General features: G+C 36.3%; 1 protein-coding gene across 1 annotated transcript; it reads left to right on the top strand.

The window, feature by feature from the left end:
* Positions 1-16939: 16939 nt before the first annotated feature.
* Positions 16940-22593, top strand: MS3_00000561 (uncharacterized protein). Its single transcript, XM_051208278.1, has 3 exons — positions 16940-17270; positions 18480-18583; positions 22355-22593. The coding sequence occupies exons 1-3, from the start codon at positions 17196-17198 to the stop codon at positions 22515-22517; spliced, it is 342 nt and encodes a 113-aa protein (XP_051065270.1). The 5' UTR covers positions 16940-17195; the 3' UTR covers positions 22518-22593.
* Positions 22594-26010: the final 3417 nt, after the last annotated feature.

Here is a 26010-nt window from a genome sequence, read left to right as displayed (position 1 = left end):
AACTATGATGTGGCTTCCGCATAGAATTTCACAGATTGAGTGTTCACATCATGACATATTTCAAACTTTGGAACTAGATCTATTATTATAGTAGTACTAATACCAAACTATGCCGTTCTTCTGCAACCCATTATAATGTCGTTGACAAGGTATTGAAAAGTTTACTCAGAAAATATCAGCTCAAATTATATGAAAAAAGTTCTGCAAGATAGACTGGACTTATAAAGTTTGCTTCAATAATATTTTAGTCCTTCGTTGTTTCCTATTATATCCAAATTTTCAACCCCAGTTTTATTAAAATACGAATATCCAGTAATATTCTCAACTTCAAAACAAATAACTAGAAGACCGAAATTTAGAGATTCAAATAGTTAAATTTTATCTTCATATCGTAAAGGTATCGAATGTTGATCTTTATAGTGATTGTTACGATGAATTTTGTAATAAACCAAAAGCAAGTTCTATACTGAAATTTCAAGGTTAAAAACCATAAACAAAGCAAGTTTAAAGCCTGACTAAAGTAAATATACCAAAAATCATCTAAAAATGAGCAAAGTGTATAAAAATATTTCATGGTAAGCTGAATACTTTAAGTTTCCTACAAGCATTTAAGCAGTCGATTTTCAAAAGACGGCTATATATTTCGAGCTAGCTGTCAGGTTGTGAATGTGAACATTATATTCATATTGTTTAACTCATTGACCTTGAACTGAAACTCGAATGGTAGTGTTTCTAATTGCATACTTATATAGTTGAATCAACTGACATTTGTAGTAGTATTGAACAGAATTAAAATATAAGATGATCGGATGGACAGACCGAACTGAACTTATAGTAGCGTTGGATTAATACCAGAATTATACCTTTGTTTTAGTCGCATTGAATTCATGTGTACACTGACGTTAAAAAGACACCAGCAAATACATTTGAATAAAAACAAATCCAGGATTGCTCTTGACAGATCTAACCTACATTTTAATAATTCCAGAGTGTCAACGTGTCACATATATTTGCATATCAACATAATGATGGAATTTTATTGAGAGATTGATAGATATATAAACAGAAACAAACGAAAGCAACTTTAACGGGATACACATACAGAGTATTACAATTATTCACACAATTGAGCATAAGTTAACCAATAAAATCACGTTGGTGAATATGACGATCATATGTTGAATCAAATTTTGTTTTCCAAAGTCAGTATAAGTTAGTGTTTGGATTTAACATGTTTATACTATTTATCACAGTAAAACAGGGGAAACGAACTAAAGTGATTCTGAAGTTAAAATGTCAATTATTATTAGAAAGGATGTCAACCATCTCTATCCCATTTAGTAACTATGACCAAAAGTAACGTCTATGAAGTATTTAAGAGACAGATCATTTCGAGATCTATCATATGGCTGAAATCCTTGTTTGAAATTTTTAGCTTTTAAGAAGCTCTTCAGTTTAACCCTGTAGGGCCAGTGAAATGTCACTGAGCCCTAGCCAAATCATCCGGCAGTTGGATCACTGAATGTCGAACAGATCGTCGCTCCCTGCCAAGGTCATGTACAACAAAACGCGCATTAGTTAATCATACGCCATGGACTGGCTCAAGAGGCAGTGGTCTTACTTTCGCTTGTATCTACCTTAACTAATATATTTCTGTGATAACGTCCTCTGTGTTGTACAGTCTTCAAAGCATCTATGGTACCGTGATACGTCAATGGGGTAGTCCACGTAAGATGCTGACCACAAGGTGTGACTTCGACATTAGCTAGTTTGTCACACCATTCATGTCTAACTCGAGTAGGCCTCCAATCATTTCGACATAGATCATCTACGTTGGTGATCAACACTGGTGAGCCCGACGTGATTCGAACACGCAGCCTTTTTTTTTACCACTGTCTGCCTAATTTCCAATTGCTGAGTTCCATGGCCAAACAGAGGATACGAATGCTATAAATTTACGACTGTTCGTCAGGTAATGCTATGTATTCGGCTTAAATTAATTCTGGACTTATACCGGTTCAGTCTACAATGCTGTGTTAATCGAACAATTTAATCAACAGTACCTCGTACATAATCCATATTCAAACTACTGCCTACTTCATATCTTCATTACTTAGAGGCAAGAGTAACCCAGGCGAGTTTCATAATTTCATTAGATTATTTTGTACTATATTTATGATGCGTGATAACATTTCGTAGTTGCTTTCACGTAAACTAGTCATATATTCTGTCACTGCCGTCAAGTTTTAGTCGAAATCATGTACATTTATGACTCGTTAGTCGACATACTATGGTAAAACATATTGCATGTACACGAGCACGCTTAGTCCATGTCCCAAGTGCACACGTTGTCGTACTTAATATGTCACTTAACGCTAGGTAATAAGCTCTTTGTATCAGCCTTTTACGAAATGGCCACGTTACCTGGACCCTCTAAACCTTAGTTACATTGGTGGTTACCATTTTAATTAATGTTTATTATACCCTTTGTATTTGCTATTAATTCACACGGGTAATCATGGCTCCATTTCCTTATTACACGACAGTCATTTTAATTCTATTTTCGGTTTATTTACATGCGATACGGGTTCGGAAAATATCTAAACGTCCTCGAAAATTCTCCACGAACCCAACCATAGTTTTCGTATATGTTTTTATTCACACATCCAACTGTTACGCTAATCATACCTAAACGAACGTTCAGTGCAACTGTCAGTATACGTAAGAACGATGTTATTTAGACTTGACATTGTAACACATCTGAACTATTGTAGTTGTTCTATGTCGATGTCGTACTTCATTTTATGAAGTATTGTTTCCTCGTGGCTGTTATTTAACAGATGATTCCGGTACATCAATCGGCTGTTCAACTACTCGACGATTTACAACCTGTCCAGTTCAATTGGTGGTCTGACGACAATATCATTCGCGCGAATCATCAGTTTATGCAGTCGAGCGAATCTCCTGCAAACTGAAAACGATATTGTCGCCTCTATCCCAACACTGACAGCGTTTTTCACGGGTATCATTGACATGAGTCCAGAGTGACACTCTTGGTTTCTTATGTTCTTTTCGATATTTTTCTGTTCACTAACCGAACAAACACGCAGCATTCACCGTTTATCATCTTTTAGAGACTTCATCGTGCCACCTTTGCTGTGGATTTGTAGCCTTCAACCCTTACTGACTGTAACAGCAGTCATGGACTTTTCAAACTGTGACTACAAGTTGGTCAATAGCTTCGCACAACGAAATCACGACCACTCTTCACTGTTATACTTCTGTACTTACGGTTAGTCTGTTAGATATAGATATAACTAGAATTCGACACTAATTAATAGCTGTCAACGATACTGTCCGACTTACAACTTTAAACTAATGACAGTACAAATATGGATATCGATTGATAATACACTTATCCTACTATCGCTATAGCATCATTACTCTTGCGGCAGACTTAACGTTTGTCATCGGAGGAACTGAATTACTTGTCAAGGCTATGTATTTCAGCGCGACTTGATAGAACAATAAAACGTTTTGTTCTTTTCATTATTTCTATGGTTAATCAATTTACGTTTAAGCAACGACCTATTAACATATTATGACTCGCTGTTTCCCGACCAGTTTCTGCCGCCTCCTTTCCATTTGTTTTACAGATAAGCAATACCTGGAGAATTTATAATATTCGTTTGGCACTCTCCGGCGCGCGACTGCTCCCAACATGTTTGGTACCGATTCAAACGGCCGCTGAATCTGGTGGGGGAGTATTGTAGGGCCAGTGAAATGTCACTGAGCCCTAGCCAAATCATCCGGCAGTTGGATCACTGAATGTCGAACAGATCGTCGCTCCCTGCCAAGGTCATGTACAACAAAACGCGCATTAGTTAATCATACGCCATGGACTGGCTCAAGAGGCAGTGGTCTTACTTTCGCTTGTATCTACCTTAACTAATATATTTCTGTGATAACGTCCTCTGTGTTGTACAGTCTTCAAAGCATCTATGGTACCTTGATACGTCAATGGGGGTAGTCCACGTAAGGTGCTGACCACGAGGTGTGACTTCGACATTAGCTAGTTTGTCACACCATTCATGTCTAACTCGAGTAGGCCTCCAATCATTTCGACATAGATCATCTACGTTGGTGATCAACACTGGTGAGCCCGACGTGATTCGAACACGCAGCCTTTTTTTTTTACCACTGTCTGCCTAATTTCCAATTGCTGAGTTCCATGGCCAAACAGAGGATACGAATGCTATAAATTTACGACTGTTCGTCAGGTAATGCTATGTATTCGGCTTAAATTAATTCTGGACTTATACCGGTTCAGTCTACAATGCTGTGTTAATCGAACAATTTAATCAACAGTACCTCGTACATAATCCATATTCAAACTACTGCCTACTTCATATCTTCATTACTTAGAGGCAAGAGTAACCCAGGCGAGTTTCATAATTTCATTAGATTATTTTGTACTATATTTATGATGCGTGATAACATTTCGTAGTTGCTTTCACGTAAACTAGTCATATATTCTGTCACTGCCGTCAAGTTTTAGTCGAAATCATGTACATTTATGACTCGTTAGTCGACATACTATGGTAAAACATATTGCATGTACACGAGCACGCTTAGTCCATGTCCCAAGTGCACACGTTGTCGTACTTAATATGTCACTTAACGCTAGGTAATAAGCTCTTTGTATCAGCCTTTTACGAAATGGCCACGTTACCTGGACCCTCTAAACCTTAGTTACATTGGTGGTTACCATTTTAATTAATGTTTATTATACCCTTTGTATTTGCTATTAATTCACACGGGTAATCATGGCTCCATTTCCTTATTACACGACAGTCATTTTAATTCTATTTTCGGTTTATTTACATGCGATACGGGTTCGGAAAATATCTAAACGTCCTCGAAAATTCTCCACGAACCCAACCATAGTTTTCGTATATGTTTTTATTCACACATCCAACTGTTACGCTAATCATACCTAAACGAACGTTCAGTGCAACTGTCAGTATACGTAAGAACGATGTTATTTAGACTTGACATTGTAACACATCTGAACTATTGTAGTTGTTCTATGTCGATGTCGTACTTCATTTTATGAAGTATTGTTTCCTCGTGGCTGTTATTTAACAGATGATTCCGGTACATCAATCGGCTGTTCAACTACTCGACGATTTACAACCTGTCCAGTTCAATTGGTGGTCTGACGACAATATCATTCGCGCGAATCATCAGTTTATGCAGTCGAGCGAATCTCCTGCAAACTGAAAACGATATTGTCGCCTCTATCCCAACACTGACAGCGTTTTTCACGGGTATCATTGACATGAGTCCAGAGTGACACTCTTGGTTTCTTATGTTCTTTTCGATATTTTTCTGTTCACTAACCGAACAAACACGCAGCATTCACCGTTTATCATCTTTTAGAGACTTCATCGTGCCACCTTTGCTGTGGATTTGTAGCCTTCAACCCTTACTGACTGTAACAGCAGTCATGGACTTTTCAAACTGTGACTACAAGTTGGTCAATAGCTTCGCACAACGAAATCACGACCACTCTTCACTGTTATACTTCTGTACTTACGGTTAGTCTGTTAGATATAGATATAACTAGAATTCGACACTAATTAATAGCTGTCAACGATACTGTCCGACTTACAACTTTAAACTAATGACAGTACAAATATGGATATCGATTGATAATACACTTATCCTACTATCGCTATAGCATCATTACTCTTGCGGCAGACTTAACGTTTGTCATCGGAGGAACTGAATTACTTGTCAAGGCTATGTATTTCAGCGCGACTTGATAGAACAATAAAACGTTTTGTTCTTTTCATTATTTCTATGGTTAATCAATTTACGTTTAAGCAACGACCTATTAACATATTATGACTCGCTGTTTCCCGACCAGTTTCTGCCGCCTCCTTTCCATTTGTTTTACAGATAAGCAATACCTGGAGAATTTATAATATTCGTTTGGCACTCTCCGGCGCGCGACTGCTCCCAACATGTTTGGTACCGATTCAAACGGCCGCTGAATCTGGTGGGGAGTATTGTAGGGCCAGTGAAATGTCACTGAGCCCTAGCCAAATCATCCGGCAGTTGGATCACTGAATGTCGAACAGATCGTCGCTCCCTGCCAAGGTCATGTACAACAAAACGCGCATTAGTTAATCATACGCCATGGACTGGCTCAAGAGGCAGTGGTCTTACTTTCGCTTGTATCTACCTTAACTAATATATTTCTGTGATAACGTCCTCTGTGTTGTACAGTCTTCAAAGCATCTATGGTACCGTGATACGTCAATGGGGTAGTCCACGTAAGATGCTGACCACAAGGTGTGACTTCGACATTAGCTAGTTTGTCACACCATTCATGTCTAACTCGAGTAGGCCTCCAATCATTTCGACATAGATCATCTACGTTGGTGATCAACAACCCCATTATGTATATGCGTAATTACAGTGAGTGTATGAATTTATCAGATTCTGAATTAGTCCCTCAATAGTATAATACTCACTATCATATATAAAAGTCTTGCGTATGATTCATTGTGGGGCATTGAATATACTCTGTTTAGAAATCCTAAAGTGATAAGAACTTGGTCATATTAGTATCTAGTTCTCAATATTTCTTTATCTGTTAGCGATTGATAAGAATAACCATCAAATCAATATATTCAATATAGTATGCTCCCTAGCCAGATGAATCAGTTTTAGCCTAAGTCCTATATAATTCTGATCAGTGGTGAAAACTGTATTATATTCTACTTGTATCAAATTGATAATAATAGATGATCTTGATCACAGATTTCACCAATCTAATTCCCTCTTCAATTTGATTTATTTACCCGCTAATATTCTACTTTTACTGATATTGTTTTAAATTGAAAATATTAATGTTAGCACTCAAATAGCTGATGAGATTGATTGTAACAAATAAAATAATACGTATCAAATATATTGACAATCTTGAAGATCCAATTGTTATTGTTTTCCAACTAGTAATTTGTGAGGAAGGCCAATGAATGAACTCGAGGAAGCTGTAAGAAGCTTAGAAAGACTTAAATATATTCCATCCAATCATCTTTTGGAAGAATATTCCAAAATCTCTATATGTAGCTTCCTTATTGGACAAATGCTAAAACAACCCCTGTATGCAGATTGGATGACTATAATGATGATTACATTTTTACTAAGAAAACTATAAATACATAAGAGTTTTGCACCATATTCGACACTGTTTGTAATAGCATTTCCTTCACAAGTCTTCTGTATTCTCATTTGTGACTTGAAGGGTTTTAGCGTCCGAGAGTTCAAGTTGTACACGTTGTATCAAGTGTGTAATCTCTTCAGATATATAACATAGTTCTTACAGTAATTTAGGTGAGTTGATTCAAATGAAATAAATTTTTCCTTTGATTTTCCTTCACAGTTAACCAGTTTGATACTGAAATTATTAATTCAGTCCCAGTTGTATGTTTCCATCAGAACAGATTCTAATTTCACTTGGTGTTGTTTTACTTGTATCTTCCCATTGTTATTAAGAACTACAATTGATCAGTATCTTGTTGGCATATGTGCATCCTGTGCAGATTGCCTCAGTCTTCAATAATAAGGATAGAAGGTAGATGAACCTATGTTAATCCTGACAGATCGCCTTCCAGAGACGTTCCAGCTTCTCCTTGAAAATATTGATGATGGCACTGATGCCACCTCTTCGGGTAAGGCGTTCCAGTCATTGACTACTCGATGAGAAAAACAGGACTCCACCTTAAGTTTATTAGATCGTCGTTTGTGAACCTTCTTACTATGACCTCGGAGATTATTAGTGCTAAAGGAAGCAAGAAGATAAGAAATATTGACAACCAAATCATAATTAAAAATACGAAATGCCAGTATAAGGTCACTTCGCGACAAGGGGGAAAAGGTTCAGGCGTTTTAAGCGCTCATCGTAAGGGAATTCAGCTCTAAGTCACAAGCTTATTTTGGCTATCAGGATTCAGTAGCTAAGTGGATAACGTAATGAAGTTTGAAGCGAACGGTACTGAAATCAAGTCCTAGAGTGAACATCAACTCTGAGATCCAGCTACATTCAGCTGACAAGTCTTAAATAAGACGAAACGTGAATCAAACTGAATTCCACTGCTAACCACTATTCATCTTTGTTTAAAAATTCTAAATACATTCTATACATTTGGTGAAATTTTAGAAATACACCAAACAAAATGAAAATATAGTTACTATGATAACTTAATTGTTTAACTAAATATGAATAAAAAATGATATAATAATAATTATTATCAGATTGTTTGAAGTGAAACATGAACACTGTTGGATACCGGTCGACTCAGTGGTTTAAAGGTTAAGCGTTTGCGTGTGAGATCGTTAGTTGTGAGGGTTCATAATCTCACGAACGGTATCATGGATGTACATTGCTAAGAAGTTCCATATTAGGATGAAATGATCGTCTAGTATTTTCAAGTTCTAGATGATGAACTAGTTTTAATCGATATACGAATTTTACAATGAAACAAATGTGTAATAATGATAAGTATTCTGTGATAATTAGAAGTATTTGATTTGTAATATGAACTAAGAATCCCAGGAATAACGTGATCGGATCACGAAGTACTAGATAAGCACGAATGAATGTACTGTATTTAGAATTCAAAATCAAGCATTCAACAGGTACAACAGGGATCATTAGTTCATTCAAACACCACATATTCTTTCTAAAATAATTCATTATTTTATTGAATACAGTCAATATTAAAACAGTGATTATGTTATAAATCATACAGAATTCATGATTCAATGTGTTCTGTATAAATACTGTAAAGGGTTAAATATCAAATTCGCACTGAGCTTTACTCATTAATGAAAGAAATAAAGCGCTTCTTTTAAGTCACTCTAAATATAATCGTCTAAAAGATTCGTCATCTATGTGACTAAATGAAAAATTTCATTTGTAATGTTCAGTTTATTATTAAGAAACAGACAATGTGATATTGGTTAGTAACCGATTAGGTGAAGAATAATTAAGTCAGATTATGTGATGAATATAATAGATTTGGGCTATTCAGTTAAAGTAGACTGAATCATATTTCAACCTCAGTCAATTTTCAATACGTTTATTTATTTGAACACACAAATATTGGTACAAAGGGGCACTGAATACATATACGCCACACAAGTCACTTGATTTGTGTGTGAGTTGTGATACTGACCGAGTGCCTTATCCGAAGCTGGTGGTTTTCCTAGAGGGCTACACCCAGAGCTTTTGACCTAAAGGTCTGGCCCACAAGGCAGTGGAGCATCGTAAGAAGACGCAGTCCCATGGTAGCCGGTGACCAAAAATTGGTTCATACGCTATTTGTCCCCTCGGGATGCTTGGGTCAGCCCATCTGCACCATTGGTTTGAACTCATGGTTTTCCAACTCCCTAGGTGGACCCTCCATGTCCATTAACCCGGATAAAGCGCTGGCCATTCGCTTTTCGTCCTCTCAATTTCGTGGACAACACCCCAGCCACGAGAAAGCAGTGAGTAGGACTTCCGTGGCAGAGGCCACACCAGGGTATTTGGGGGCAAATTAATCAATATAGTGCTTATATTTCTATCACTTAACCAGTTTTTAGTGAACGAGAATACAAATGGGTACGAACAAATGTATTTCAACATACAAATTACAGAAACTTTTATTAAAATCTGAGAACCATACAATAAATAATTCATTTACAATATGTCAATTAATTGTCTGAGACTTCAGTGTTCTTTCGTTTCCACACCAATCATTCTCTATTCTTGTTTTCTTCTAATTGATCTTCTTAACCTTCTACCTTTAGGCATTTCACTTTCAATTAATGATTTATACTACTTATATATCGATCGACATCAGTAGCACACGCATCAAAGAAATAGATTTATTTAAATAGTTTGTTGTTTCTTTTTTTTTGTTAAAACTAATTTAAACAAACAATCAGAATCTATTCAATTTGTTTTAAATAATAATAATTAACATTTCAATAGGTGAATAGTTTTCTATTGTAACTTTAATACATTGATCCTAATCATTAATTCTATGCACATTATAACATCATCATAAACACACCCAATGTATTTTGGGTGAGACTATAATTTATGTAAACAATCTTTAAGTAACGCTTAACACTGACTTTGAAAGTGTTCATCTAATAACTAAAACCAAATAAATCAATGATGGATAGTGGCTAGCAGTGGAATCCAGGACTATGAGATGTAGATACATCCAGCTGACAAGTCCCAAATAGGACGAAACGCGCGTTCTGGATCCCATTGCTAGACACTATCTGTCATTGCTTACAAAACGCTTGTGACTTAAGGCTATATCAAAGCAATCCACGCAGTATGCACATATGCCAAATAAAAGTTATAAATTAGTATGAAGAAATCGAATTATGATTTATCGTTGATGATCAATTAAGGGTTAGAAATTAGATTTGAGAAGTTTTCATCATCAACTAATATCCGCTATGAATGCAGAAAAATGCACTTTAACCCAAATGGATAAACGAATTTCGCGCAAAAATTCGAGATCTATTACCTCAAATCTGATTGGTTCGTTCATAGATTATAGCCTCGCCCTATTTTTATTTTAATGATTAAAACAAATATAAACCAAGAATTTCTTTTTTCTTTTCTCAAAAGTTTTTTTTAAGTGTTTCTTCTTAGTTTTCCATGATAAAACTTCTAATTCAAAGTAGTTTAATGTATGTATTGTACATTTTATGTAGCGATACCCAGACAACACACGATGAAAGAACTTTATATAATAAACATGTAGATTATAGGAGATTATTATTAAAATGTAAAGTTCCTGGACAACCTAAACCAATTTATCCAGAAGAAGCATTAGTAAGTGAAAATTCATGATGAAATGAATGTTTTCTTTCCTCTTTTCTTTTTAATCAATAAATGAGAAGTTTCAGAAGGGGTTAATGTGGATATTATTAGTCAATTGAATAGTTGAGATCATGAGTCAATTGAAGTTAGATCAATATGGAAAACTTGGAAGCATTGGACGACTGTTCTGTTCTATTGTGGGACTCCTCAGTAGTACGCATCCACGATCCTGCTTCGCAAGATTCAAAACTTTAAGCTTCGAACTTCAATTAACTCATAATCTCAACTGTTGAAATCACTAAATTATTCGCAAAAAACCCTTTGTGATATTAATCAACATATGCTCACTAGTTACTGGCTTCAAGAGTTATTTCCTGGAGTGTTAGTGAGAAGCAGTGACCAATGGAGTTCAACAAGGTCTGTTGTGAAGTAATGACTCTCAGAAGATGATGGTGGATGTGTCGCCCAATTTCGTGGATTAGTTGGAGTTAGACATCAACACCACTGGATGCCGGCTCAGTGGTCTAGAGGTTAGGCGTACACCCGCGAGACCGGTAAATCCTGGGTTCTAATCTCGCTAGACGGGTTCATGGATATGAAATGCTGGGGAGTCCCACAACAGAACTAAACGACAGTCCAGAACTTCCATGTTTTCCATGGTGGTCTAGCATCAATTAACCCATGATCTCAACTATTGAAAATAAGAAGGTCTCAATGAAATCTACTATCTAATTTTTACTGGTCAATATATTTGATGTTAGTCATATAATAAACATTTTTTAACTGATAAATTCTAAAAGACTTAATTACTTATGCCTGTTAGTCCTCAAGAAGAAGCATAGATCACTCACCAGAATTGATCGTCGGACCTATTTAACCTCTTATGATGTATCGAAATTTGAACATGGCTGATAACATCTCATAGAACTTTCACTCACTGTTGATTTAAGTTGAACCTTCATCCTCAATTGTTTTTCAAAACATGACATTCGTATTTCGAGAAACTGTGCTTGAAGACAACTAACCGTCAGATTAATAGCGTAAAGATGTTGAATTGATTACAGCGCTAATTTATACTAAATTTTCAGTTAATTTTCATGTCAATAGAATCTCACATTTTGCTCTTACTACTTACTTACTTACGTCTGTAACCCCTCGTCTAAGAGCATCAGCCGCTCATCGTTATTTTCCATTCAACTCTATCATGGTCAATTCTTTCCAGTTGTTTCCAATTGCTATTGATCCTTTTCTTTTCTGCTTCCAATTCCCGATGTATTGTGTCCTTTGACCTTCCTCTTTTTCGTTTCCCTTCAGGATTCCAAGTTAGCACTTCTAAAGAAGTAGTGTATAAAAATAGTGCAAATTTTCAAACAGTGACTTTTTTCAGATTATCATTTGTTTATACTACAACTTATTCAAAGAGTAACAAGTCTAGACTATTCCACAAAATTATGAAAATGAAACAGTCGTAGTAGTTATAATGTATCTTATTCATATAATCCTCATTACGTAAGTATTTATAAGGAAACTGTTATTATTCTTAATTTATTAAAATACTGATATTAATGAATTAAACAAAGGCGCCTATTCAACAACAAATCAGTCTTATTACGGGACTCCTCAGCAGTCCTGGGTTCGAATCTCGCGGGGGTGCGGGATCGTGGATACGCACTGCCACTGAGAAGTCCCACAATAGGATGAAACGGTCTTCCAGTGCTTCCAGGTTTTCCATGGTGGTCTAGTTTTAATTGATTCATGATCTCAACCATTGAAATGACTATAATATCCACAAAAACCCTTCTGATATGAATAAATCCGTCTACAAATACAAACTAATCGGACTTCATTGAAACAACACTACTGATCAATTCAGTTGATTTATTATTTGACAGTTGAATCTATGTATGAAATAACCGATCAAGACGGAATGATCTGTAGGATAAACAATCACTTAAATAAACACGAAAATCATAAACTAATCAATGATCCTTAGACTCACATTGTCCTATAATATGGCTGAAATATTTAGTTATGACACTTATCTCTCCAAATCTTGTAGATAAAGCTAACTTTAAATCTATCTTATTGACTGGTAGATGAGAATAAAAGTTAATAGATTAAAATGGTTGGACAATGTTTTCAGCTCTCTGACTAACTATCTACCGTTATGTTGGTAGATTCTCAAAAGACTGTGTTGAGTAAACCATGGGAATTAAGCATTATATCAAGTTGCTCACTACTATTTAATACCGTTAGAAAGTATTTATAATGTGACATAAAATTGACTATTGTTATTGTGGTGTGTGCTGCTGATATCGATAGATATAAGTAGTATGTATCGCTACTCGAGAGTGGAATGCCTGAAGGCAGAAGGTTGAGAAGATCGAAGAGAAGAGGATGAGAACGAGAGCAGAGGATGATTGGTGTGAAAGAGAAAGAATACTGAAGTCTGAGACGATGGATTGACATTTTGCAAATGAAGTAACCACTGTATGGCTTTTCAGATTTTAGTAATTTATTCTGTGATTTTATATTCAAATATTGTTAAGGAGACCTAGAAAATCTCTCGAACAAAAGTCAAAAAAGGCTCTGAAAACGCTGAGAGACATCTTATCCAATCCAGCATTCATTAAAAGTTTTGCCAGAAACATTTAGAAAGTGACACGTCACATGTCGCGTTTCTGATAGGATGATCGTCTATACTGCTATTATGTTTAATAGTGTTCCAAAAACTTCCGTAAGTCCAAGGCCATACAGAATACTATAAATACAGTAGATACTCTGTACATGAACGAACATTGGAGTAAAGCGTTTCATCCATATTTCGCGCCTTTTTTCTCATGTTCAAGTCGCTTTGTAGATTCAGCCATGGGGGGGGGAAGTTAATAGAAGAGTTTAAGAAATCGGATCTAATGTTCAATTAGAAGACTTATCAAATACATTTAGTTGTTCCTTCGCTTGTGTTCTTATTCGCTATATTAGTTACTTTAAAAAGAACGTTGGACATACAAAAACATGTTTAGATATTCAACACAAATGGAATCGTAAATACTCTTGTCCATAACAGAGATTTTTTTGAATAGAAACCTTTTGATTTCTTAAATACTCATAGTTCAAGTTACAATCTTTCTGCAGTGAACAAGAACCCAGGTGAGGGAGGACAACCATATGTATTTGAACACAAAATTACAGAATCCCTTACTGAAATCTGAGAGAACTATACAGTAAATAATTCACTTGTAAAGGGTCGATCAATTGCCTCAGACTTCATTGTTCTTTCGTTTCCACACTAATCATTCCCTGTTCTTGTTTTCTTTTCTTTGATCTTCTTAATCTTCTACTTTCAGGTATTGCAGTTTTGATTGATGATATATACTACTTATATCTGTCAATATCAGTAGCACACACCACGTCACTAGCTTATTATAATATCACTATTAGCTTAACCGTTTAATATAGTTACACGTATAACTTGATACAAACATAAAGTGATAAGCATGAACTAATATTATATTTTTCTTGTTAAAAACATTGGCCAACAATATTATTTGTTTATTTGAACACATAAATATTGGTACAAATGGGCACCAAATACATATACGCCACACAAGTCACTTGATTTGTGTGTGGGCTGTGATACTGCTCGGGTGCCCAAACTGAAACAGGTGGTTCTCTTAAGGGGTCACACCCGGAGCATTCGACATAAAGGTATGACCCACAAGGAGGTGGAGCGAAATTGTGAGGCGAAGTCACATGTTAGCCGGTGACCAACAATTTGTTCATGCGCAATTTGTTCCCTCACGACCCTGGAGTCCATGTACACCATTGGTTTATGACCAGGGTTTCCCAACTTTCTTAGGTGGATCGTCCATATCCACCAACCCGGTTAAATCACTGGACATTCGGTTTTGCCCTCTTGATTTTGTAACCAACACCTCCGCCACGAGAATTCAGTGATTAAAACTTTCAACCATATGGATAAGACATCAATGTAGAGTTATTATAGAACGATGAAAATATAATTTATAGACGACCTGTAAGCGATGCTAAAAAGACCTTAAGAATCTTCACCTATATACTACGGCTAAATGAGTGTTATAAACCAATTTGAGTAATTGGAATTAATGTTGACAATTGATAGTTAAGTTTAGGAATTAGATTTAAGGGTTTTTATCAAGAACTAATATCAGCTGTAGTATTAAAACGCTCTTTAATCAAATAGATGAATGAATTTCACGCCAAAACTCAATACCTGTTTTCGTAAATCTGATTAGTTCGTCCATAAATTATAATCTCACCAATAGAACAATTAATCATTCTAACACATAGGATTTAAATCGTTTTTCTGGTTAGCTTTCTTTTTATCGAGTTTGTTTTCTACGAGGTGAGGTCGCTAATCCCATGCCCAACCCTCCTTCTTTACCCGGGCTTGAGACCGGCAGTAACTCCAGAAGAGCTACAGGTGGAGTTATTCTAACACAAAACTATCGCTTAATAGTATACAGAAAAAACCAATTGATTTAATTTCAATAGTTGAAATCATGAAACAGTTGAAGCTAGACCACCATAAAAAACCTGGAAGTACTGGACGGCCGTTTCGTCTTAGTATGGGACTCCTCAACAGCAGGCATCCACGATCCTTCCCCCGCGAGATTCGAACCAAGGACCTATCAGTCCCGCGCGCGAGCGCTTAACCACTAGACTACGGAACCGGTATTAATGTTCAACTTCAACTTCGCTGGGATCGGGATCGTGGATGCGCACTGTCACTGAGAAGTCCCATAATAGAACAAAACGGTCGTCCAGTGCCTCCAGGTTTCCAACGGTGATCCAGCTTCGATTGATTCATGATTTCAACTATTAAAATTATTAAAATATCCACAAAACCCCTTCTGATTATTCATTTAAACCAGCTATATTCCTCTTAAATATTCATATTGTTTACTTACAGAGTTGGGATAATGATTTAGAAGATTTAGCTAATAGACAAGTAGTAGCATGTAATTTAAGTACTGAATATAAAAAAGCTGAAGTGGAAAAAGAATATCGTGATACAATTGGTATAAATACAGCTGATAATCTAAACGTTTTAAAGTAAGTCTACATAGAAATAATCAATTGAATTCATTATGAAGTGCCATGGAAACTTGGTTCAATGAATATCAATTATATGATTACACAAAGAATAAATGCAAAGTACCTAAAGATTGTCTCCATTATAAAAGGGTAAGTAAATTAATAATGAACTTTTAAGCTAATTAATGAATTAAAGCTGATCATCATCAGGCAGAAATATCAATGAATGATAGTTGAAAAGAGTGAACTGAATGTAAAAGTCTTTACATTGTGACATGAAGTTTCTGTATCTGATCGCATAGTGCATCATGGTCCCTTAATATTAAAGAGTTCTAAATAGGGGCGAAACATATGAAAAGCATTAACCCATTGATGTTTAGAACTGTAATTGATCAGTCTCTTATTGGTATATGTACATCCTGTGTGGATTGTCTCAAGATTGCCTTCAGTCATAAGCATTCTAGCAGAAATGGGTGATGTCTAGCACGGGAATCTAGTTTGACGCGCGTTTCGTCCTAGTTAGGACTCGTCAGCTGGATGTACATGAACTCCAGATTTCATGTTCAATCTCGAACTTAGTACCGTTCGCTGATGAGTCCCAAATAGGTCAAAACACGCATCCTGGATTGCACAACTAGCCACCATCTATCTCTTCTTATATGCTAAGTATCTTTTGATTCTCAAACCCTTTTTTAAATTGATATGATGAAAGTCATTCTCATATTAATAAATTTTTAAGTTCCTGGTACTAAAATTGAAAGCTAACCGTACTGTCGACAAAAATCGATTGAAACATCTATTCAGTGTATAAAGCTATGCAAAGTAACAAGTGTTTATAGAAGTATGAAAGTGTAAAATCTATTAGGGAATAACTGAGAAATTTTCAAATAAAGCATACAATAGCCCTTGTATCAGCTCAACAATTGTCTAAAGTGTTTATAATGTTACTTAAATGAACAGATACAACACTAGTATAGAACTCGTTGGCAGAGGATACTGATGATGCCACAGACATTTGGAGTTTGACAACGCTTTAACCAGTAACACCTTCTACTATGAATCGTACTCACCAAGTGAAATCAAAAGACAGAAGCGAGGACGTTCGAAGTTATATTTGATAAGTTATCAATATATCGTGGATCGACTGATCTAATCTGGCTAGCGATTTCAGGGGATATTGAGCACGGCGTTCCCATTCGTGATCTGGTGCAGATGGATGACCGAGCATCTTCAGCTAGGTGATTACAATGAAACTAATATTGTCAGCATCCAATGTCGAAGACTAACAGAGGTATCTATTTTGGGGATTTATTAACCGCTACAATACATAGAATTTATCAATGAATGGAACTAAGGATAATTAGGTCTTTTGAAGAACACATTACCATTTGACCACTGAATTGGAACACTATGGTTAACTTTTCCCGGGTAAAATAATTCGCGACATACTTTAAATGGACCATTGGATTTCAATTATGTTGTTAACACGTATTGCATTTACCAAGAGATCTAAATATCCTTGAATTTTCTCCTTAGGTAGGGTGGTGACTGAACGAAAAAGGAAGCGTTTTTTTTCTGTTTTCATTCGTTGACTTTTATTTACTCTTTTCTTTGGAAATACAATGTGATCTATGGATAACTTGATGTGATTTGATACTGATTTTCATCAAAACATATTTTCACATAAGAAATCATTGAAAATCAATCAATAACAGATAGTTACTCCTAATCATATATGTACCCATAATCTTTTTGATGGAGTTTTTTTCTTCTTTGAGGTTGTGGGGCCCTTTATTTTTGTCGCCATTTAGATCGGACGATGTTGTCGAAAGGTTCTCTCCACTTTAGTGTCCCAAGATCTGACTCCAAGGTGATCGTAATGAATAATTGCTATCGAAATGTATATGTGGCCTATTCTCGTCTATAATCATCGACTTAAATCGCATTAGTCAATAACAGAATCAAATAAGTCAAATAACGAGAATGGACTTTTGAATACATATATTTTGTATATGAAGCGAACAAAAATGAAGAGAAGCGAAACGACGCAGAGTGGAGAAGGCGGGTAAGCCAACTCCATTTGGTCAAACGTTAATCAATAGTCATAGTTACACAAAAGTAAGTTACAGATATGTAATGAATAATGGGATAAGAAGTGTACACCCACATATGCGCTCATGTAAAAACAGTCAAGATTGAGATAAGCGAATAATTAACAAGGTCAAAATATGACTTAAGTAGAATGAATAGATTGAGCTGTCCGAAAGTTAGAATAAAGTATATAGCCTCAACATAATAAACCCACACTACAAACTGGATGGTTTGGTCGTGGAGCTTTCATCGTTCTCTTGAACAACATCATCAGTACAAACTTCAAGTACCCATAATCTATATAACCTAGAAGAAAAATCTTTTTATGAACTAACGTTCTTCAATAAAAAGTGTTTTAATCATCGAATGATTAGTTCTTTAATTAAAATGATTTTATTTAATTCTATAGATTGTATGGGGTAGCGCCGAATTTATAGGTTGCTCAACTGGATATTGTAGTGGTCTAACTGAAGTTAAATCAGGCAAAATAATTGTGTGTTATTATTCACCCATGTAAGTTTCTTTTTTCATGATTAAGATATATGAGTATCATTAGAATTCTATCATGAAAGAATATCGATTTTAAAAGAAAAAACATGAAAGTAATTAGATAGGTTTTATTCACTTGGTGTTGTTTACCATGTATCTTCTCATTGTTATTTAGGACTGCAGTTGATCAGTCTGTTGTTGGCATATGTGCATCCTTTACGGACTGCTTCGATATAGCCTTAAGTCACAAGCTATTTAAGCAAAGATGTATAGTGGCTAGCAGCGAAATTCAGTTTGACGTGCGTTTCGTCCTATTTGAGACTTCTTAGCAGTACGCTCATACGGGTCTGTTGTGAAATAGTAACTCACTGGAGACAACGTTGGATGGTGATGCAAGTTTGTGGATTGGTTGAAGTTAGACATTAACACCTTTGGATACTGGCTGGCTCAGTGGTGTAGAGGTTAATCGCTTGCGCGCGAGACCGAAGGTTCTGGGTTCGAATCCTATATGCGTGATCGTGGATAAAACACTGATGACGGTTCCCATACTAGAACGTAACGGCCTTCCAGTACTTCTAGGTTATTCATGGTGGTCTAGCTTTAATTGACTAGCGAACTCAACCATTAAATTACTACAATCCCCACAAAAACCCTTTCCGATATGAAATATATGTCTGTAGAAGTATAGAAAAGATGGCATCATCCTAGTTCTGCAAGTTTCCGCCCCATACAGTAGAATTGTCTTGACATTTGTATTGAAAATTCCGAGTTTGGTGTTGGTTGACAGTGAGTTGTTTTGAGTTCCAGATTTTCTTCAGTTGTATATATGCTGCTCTTGCTTGACCGATCTACGCCTTCATATCTGAATCAGATCCACCGTGTTCATCAGTGATGCTACCCAGATATGTAAAGGTTTTTTCATAAAGGTCATAATAATGATAAAAGCTGAATAATAATCAAGATAACTCGTTTAATGGGCAACAATAATAACTGATTAAAATTGAAAATTACAAAACACTAATTTGAAAAATCAATAATAATGAAAAAATGGAATAAAGAAAGAAATCCGAAACTTACCACAAAAGGGAATTATTACCAAGGAAGGATGAGAGGTTGGGCATATCATTTTTGCACGGAAAGTTCGGGCTTGAGTTGATGAGTTGCCAATGCCTCAGTAGTGCATAGGATTTTGATTCAACTTTTCTTCTATCCAATTCCTTTGACTGTGTAGATTATTTTAAGAGAAGACTTCTTTGGAGCGACATATCTATAGTTGATTAAATGCTCCTGTATTATTCAATGACACAATGGATTATTTTAATGAAAAATGAATTGATGGGGTATTCAGCGAATATATATATATATATATACTTAATTACGCCTGTTACTCCTCGTGAAGGAGCATAGGTCGCTCACCAGCATTCTCCATCCAACCCTGTCCTGGGCAATCCTTTCCAGCTCCTTCCAGTTGTTGTTCATGGTTTTCATATCTGCTTCTATTTCCCGACGTAATGTGTTCTTAGGCCTTCCTCTTTTCCGCTTCCCTTCAAGATTCCGAGTTAGGGCTTGTCTCGTGATGCAGTTAAATGATATGCGTAATGTATGTCCTATCCATTTCCATCGTCTTTTCTTAATTTTCTCTTCAGCTGGAAACTGGTTTGTTCTCTCCTACAAAAGGCCGTTGCCGATGATATCCGGCCAATAGATGTTGAGTATCTTGCGAAGACAGCTATTTGTAAATACTTGTACTTTCTTGATTGTGGTTATTGTGGTTCTCGAATTTTCAGCTCCATACAGTAGAACTGCCTTGACGTTGGTATTGAAGATTGTGACTTTGATATTGTTTGAAAGTTGTTCTGAGTTCCATATGTTCTTCAATTGTAGGAATGCGGCCCTTGCTTTGCCAATCCTCGCATTTACTTCTGCATCTGAACCTCCTTGTTCATCGATGATGCTTCCCAGGTATGTGAAGGACTCTACATCTTCCAGAGTCTCGCCATCAAGAGTGATTGGATTGCTGTTTTCCGTGTTGTATTTGAGGATCTTGGTTTTCCCCTTGTGTATGTTGAGGCCTACTGATGCAGAGACTGCTGCTACACTGACTGTCTTTATCTGCATTTGTTTATGTGTATGCGATAAGAGACCAGGTCATCTGCGAAGTCCAAATCGTCTAATTGATTCTGAGCTGTCAATTTTATTCCGTGTGTTTTCTCAGATGTCGAGGTCTTCATAATTCAGTCGACCACCAGAAGAAAGAGGAAGGAAGAAAGTAAACAGCCTTGTCTGACTTCGGTCCTTACTTGGAATGCATCTGTCAGCTGTCCTCCATGCACGACTTTGCATTGTAGTCTGTCGTACGAGTTCCGGAGTTCAGGAACTCCGTAGAGTCGAGGAAGTTTCCATAACGTCCTCCTATCCACACTGTCAAATGCCTTTTCATAATCAATGAAGTTGATGTACAGTTACGAGTTCCACTCAATTGATTGTTCGACGATGATCCGCAATGTTGCAATTTGGTCTTTGCACGACCGATTCTTACGGAATCCAGCTTGGTGATCTCGAAGTTGAGCGTTTACTGCATCTTTCATCCGGTTCATCAACACTCTGTTAAAAACTTTCCCTGATATTGACAGCAGTGTAATGCCTCTGTAGTTTTCACATTTGCTCAGATCTACTTTCTTTGGAATCTTGATGAGATGTCATTCTTCTCAGTCCATCGGCACTTGTTCCTCCTCCCAAATCTTTTTGAATAGAAGGTAAAGCATGTTTGTAGTTACTTCGATGTCTGCTTCAGCTGGTATGTTGTCCGGTCCCGCTGCTTTCTCATTCTTGATTTGTCTGACGGCCATTCTGATTTCTTCATTCGTTGGTGGGTATACGTCTATGGGAAGATCTGTGTGTGCTGCTTCGATATCCGGTGGATTCGCTGGAGCCGGCCTATTCAGTAGTTTCTCGAAGCAATCTACCCATCTGTTCCGCTGTTGTTGAATTTCAGTGATTTGCCTGTCTTCTTTGTCTTTGACCGGTCTCTCTGGTTTACTATATTCCCCTGCAAGTTTCTTCATTGTATCGTAAAGCTGTTTCATATTTCCTTCTCCTTCTAGTTCTTCCACGTATTTCTTCTTGTCGGGCGGAGTTATATATATACCAAACAATGGAGAAGAGATCTGCGTCCGTCTGTCTGTGAATAGAATGTGCAACGCACACCTTATAAGCAACTTCTGTTTATAAATTTAATGGATAAATATTTAGAGATTGCATTGAATAAAACCTTACAATAAATTTATCGTTCAGTGATTCCCGTCATATTAAAAGATTGATATTTGAACAAAGAATATTGTTGAATGGTCACCTCATTTTGTATTTATCAGTTTGACTGCTCCTATGAAGCAAGTTGTATTGGTCAAACTTCTAGGAATTGACATTTTCGTGCTTGTGGACACCTTTCAGCGTGGTGAAGCAAAGGTGTAGTGAAGAAAGTAAACAGCTCGATATTGGCCCATTTAGTACAAACTGGTCATAGTACCAGTATAAAATAATCCTTTTCAATTATTTACCAAATCATACAATTAACCATCTATAACCAACAGATCTAACTAACTGCGATTATATGTCGCGATTGACTAATCGATTGGAGTCATTACTTCTCATATCAGTCAGGCACCTCTCCTCAATAAAATTTACATAAGTTATGGTATCTATTAATTACAGAAAATGACGGGCAATTTGTTTATTTAGTGCAATAATTTTGATTTTGTGCTTTTTTAAAAAACCCACCACTTTTGATCATTTCAGGAGTGATGTGCAAGCGTCACGGCCATATGAAGAGAATAAAATTGATCCTTGTCCTCATCCTCCTCCAATAACAACAACAACAAGAAAGCCAATTACAGTAACTAGAAAATTACAAAAGGGTCCATATGGTCGTTATCGCTGCAACTGTAAATGTCAACCTTAATACTGTATCTTACAAAAACACTGAGACCCGCTTTGTATTTTCTATATGCGTAAACTCCTGTAAACGACAACTGTTGGTATACTATTACAGTAATAAAGTATGTCCTTTTTTAAAAGACTTTTCAGCTCGTTTTTTACACATCATTTTATTAAGAAGGGATTTTGTGAAGATTGTAGTAATTTAATACTTGAGTTCATGAGTGAATTAAAGCTAGACCACCATGGATAACTTGGAAGCACTGGACGGCCATCCCACTTAAAATAGCGGAAAATTACCAATTTCAAATTAAAGAAAACTTAAAACGAACAACATTTTGCTAAGCCGCTGGAATAAAATTATTACAATAAGCAGATTATATTTATGCCGGCATGCTACATAAGCTTTATCACATTAAGAATGAGTTTTATATATTCGAAACACATCTCATCAGTATCAACGTACTTCTTTTTTAATTGAATGAATTGAATCTTGGCTATATCATTATATTTATGCGCGTAATTAAATGTTCACTACTGGCAAATTATCAGTGCCCCTAATATTTATTCAGATTTTCAATCTTAGGAAATGAAAAGGTAATTTTAAAATCAGTTAGTTATTTAGTCAAAGTTCTTATAATCAACATAAGAATTTCGTCTTATAAGGAGTAATATAATCAGTCTTTCATACTATGTAACAGCTTAGGTTGGTTGGTTAAGAGTTCACCTGCAACAACTAAGCATGTGTCAAAACAGTAGAGTTCAAGTATTCATTCACTTCCTTATTTTGTAAAACCGTTATATTTCCTATTATCTTATATTGAATGTTGAGAGGCTTTGCTTGTCTGAACAAACAATCCCACGCTCCACTGTGGCTGCGAAGATCTAAATAAAGACCTATTTACTACTTGTCTGGTTTCTTCTATCGATAGCACGAGGGTTACCTAGAGGCATGAAAACTACTTAGAATAGAGTGTAAGTCACCACTGGAGGGAAATAGGATCAAGTCGTTGCCCACATCAATGTTACATCTCGGAGTTAGTGCATAGTGTGGGATATCCTGCCGCAAAAATCAGGTTAACCAGCTCTTTTGGTGACTGCGTATAACAGGTAGAACCTTAACAGAACACAAGTATGTATTAGTAAGAACAGATTAATGTAGCAGAGAGTTATGTTACTGCCATATTTCCCAGCCTATGACGTGCAACTGACTAATCCGCGTTGGTTGCTCTCGATCTTAAAGATGTTTGTACAGTTTTCGATATCCAGCTTAAAATTGCCTAAGTTTAATGGATGATTTGGTTTGGACGCAGTGACCCTACAAGAGTGTAGGAGTATGATTTAACTTCATATCATTAGAATTCAAATATATTGTATATATGTCATATTATTTGACTAAAATTTGATTTAATCGAAAATAGCTGTGTAACCAGCGATAACAAGTAGAAGGGCATCAATATTTAATTTTGGATCTAGAGATAACCAAATTGAATGTTCTGAGAGTTATACATGATGAGCACTAATCACTTAGTGTTTGTTTTATATATTCATATATTTCCTGCAATCACTAGCAAGTGGTCCTCTTTGCCCAAAAAACTCATTCAGATAAATAAACGTTATCACAGTTCAAGGCAGTAATACTTCGTATATGCATATTTACAAATAAACGCCATTTGGTAACGTCATCTGTGCAGTATGCTATAAAGACCTTTCCAGCAGTTCCTGCTCCTTGAATCTAGGTCTGTATTTCAAACGACCTCATTGCGTAAAAGAATTATCAATCGTTCGCCTTTCCCTAAGTTTTAAGTTCTGATCATGATTCGTATAACCGTAACTTTCTATTTCTAAATATTTTTCTCTTGAACCCGTTTTGTACAACTTATCAAGTTTTGCTGAAAGTATTCCTTTAGATTCTTAGACGCTATTTGCGTCAGGGCAACTTTGAACTATTAAAGTACTTTGTATTTTTAATATAAATAGGTTTTTATCTTAGAACTCTAGTAAATAGGCACAAAGTTTGTGTTCTGATGTAATTAGATACCAGTGGCTTCAAATGACTTTGTGCATTATGCCGTAGAGCTTAGTTAAGCCTCATCTAATAACTAGTTTGGTGGATGATCTGCACTCAGACAACGTACTCACATTTTGGTCACTGTGTGCCGCTCCTGTTATCCCTCTTAGCTTCCAGGGAACTACATGGAGCAATTTCAAGGTTCATTCCACGAGGACTTGTACGCATGTTTATATTCGAGGATCAAAAATTGGTACAAAAACCAGTTCTAGCTTATGTGATTTCATTTTTGAAGATGTTAGTCGAACTCATCAGCTCTCAAATCTCTTCCCGGGTATACTGAAAACTAACCCCAAACTTTTCAGGCTCAATGTCGCAATCGCAAAAGAAAAGTAAGAGGAGTAACCTGACATTCTAAAGCATTTCTGTTCAGTATAATTAGCCTTCCTGTGATGGGGATTTCATCAGCTGTAGTCAGGAAGGCCAACATACAGTTAAGTGTCTGACCCTCAATAGTCTATCTTCAGAAGTGTTTCTGATATCAGTGTATGGAATTTAAAACCATATTAGATAGACTTGATACTTCAGAGTACCCATTTATTATCTACAAGCGAACTCTACCATTAGAATGCAACCTGATGAACCATAGTCAGTTGTGTGACCACTCAGGTGTCATTCTTGCTTGAACAAAGGGGGCTGAAAATGTTTAATTATAGTTCAGAAGGACTCTGAATTTTTAACTAAATCTATTGAAGTTAGCCTGATTCCTGAGGTAGACCGATGGTGGTCCATTTCGAATAGATTATCCTGCCCAATATCTGGCTGATTCAACATAACAGTAGACACTCCTCATACAGTGACAGCCACGCATGAATTTTGGTATGATAAATCTTGAACATTCTCGAAAGTCCTTGTGATTCGTGGGGGCAGACTGAGACTTACCAGGCAACTTATCGTAAAGTAAAAAAATAGTTCCCCCATCCATCCCGCAAATTGTTAGTGAACAACTCACTATCAAGGAGCTCGACATCTACTTCTTTCCAGTTACTTCTGATGACCCCGGCTTGATTGTCACAACTCATACTGATCAATGGAACCTCAACACCACGATACACCCATGGAAACCAACCCGCTAAAGGCCGATTTGGCAATTACCGACACCCTTCCCGGTGTGAATAGCCTCATATTTGTCCGACTCTGAATTTCTTCCTTTCCTACTATCTGCTCATGCGATAATGTAAGTACGTTAAAGTTGGAAAATTAGTAAATGAATAGAGCAAGTATAATGCTTTCCGGAGAAGCTTGGCTTACTAGTGACATCACAAAAGGCAAACTATCTCTCGACGCTTTCTGGCCGCTACTTAAAGATAGATCTGACACTTTTAGTTGTCGGCCTTGTTTTACAGACCTACCTCTCTCGAGACTCACAAAATCTTATCTCCTAGGATAAGTCACTCTCATACCTTAATGTATAGTTTAAAGAGTACTTACAGTTCTTGTCCGATAG

This window comes from Schistosoma haematobium, chromosome 6 (assembly GCF_000699445.3).
Source record: "Schistosoma haematobium chromosome 6, whole genome shotgun sequence".
In the NCBI taxonomy this organism is placed as follows: Eukaryota; Metazoa; Platyhelminthes; class Trematoda; order Strigeidida; family Schistosomatidae; genus Schistosoma; species Schistosoma haematobium.
The sequence above is the reverse complement of the archived record's forward strand: the minus strand, read 5'-3'. Positions and strand labels throughout refer to the sequence as shown.

Excerpts from the sequence above, each read along its gene's own strand:
- MS3_00000561 (XM_051208278.1), top strand. The coding sequence starts at position 17,196 with ATGACCGAGCATCTTCAGCTAGGTGATTACAATGAAACTAATATTGTC. Across the intron at positions 17,271-18,479 it reads AATGTCGAAGACTAACAGAG|ATTGTATGGGGTAGCGCCGA; the intron begins GTATCTATTTTG and ends TTAATTCTATAG. Across the intron at positions 18,584-22,354 it reads GTGTGTTATTATTCACCCAT|GAGTGATGTGCAAGCGTCAC; the intron begins GTAAGTTTCTTT and ends TGATCATTTCAG.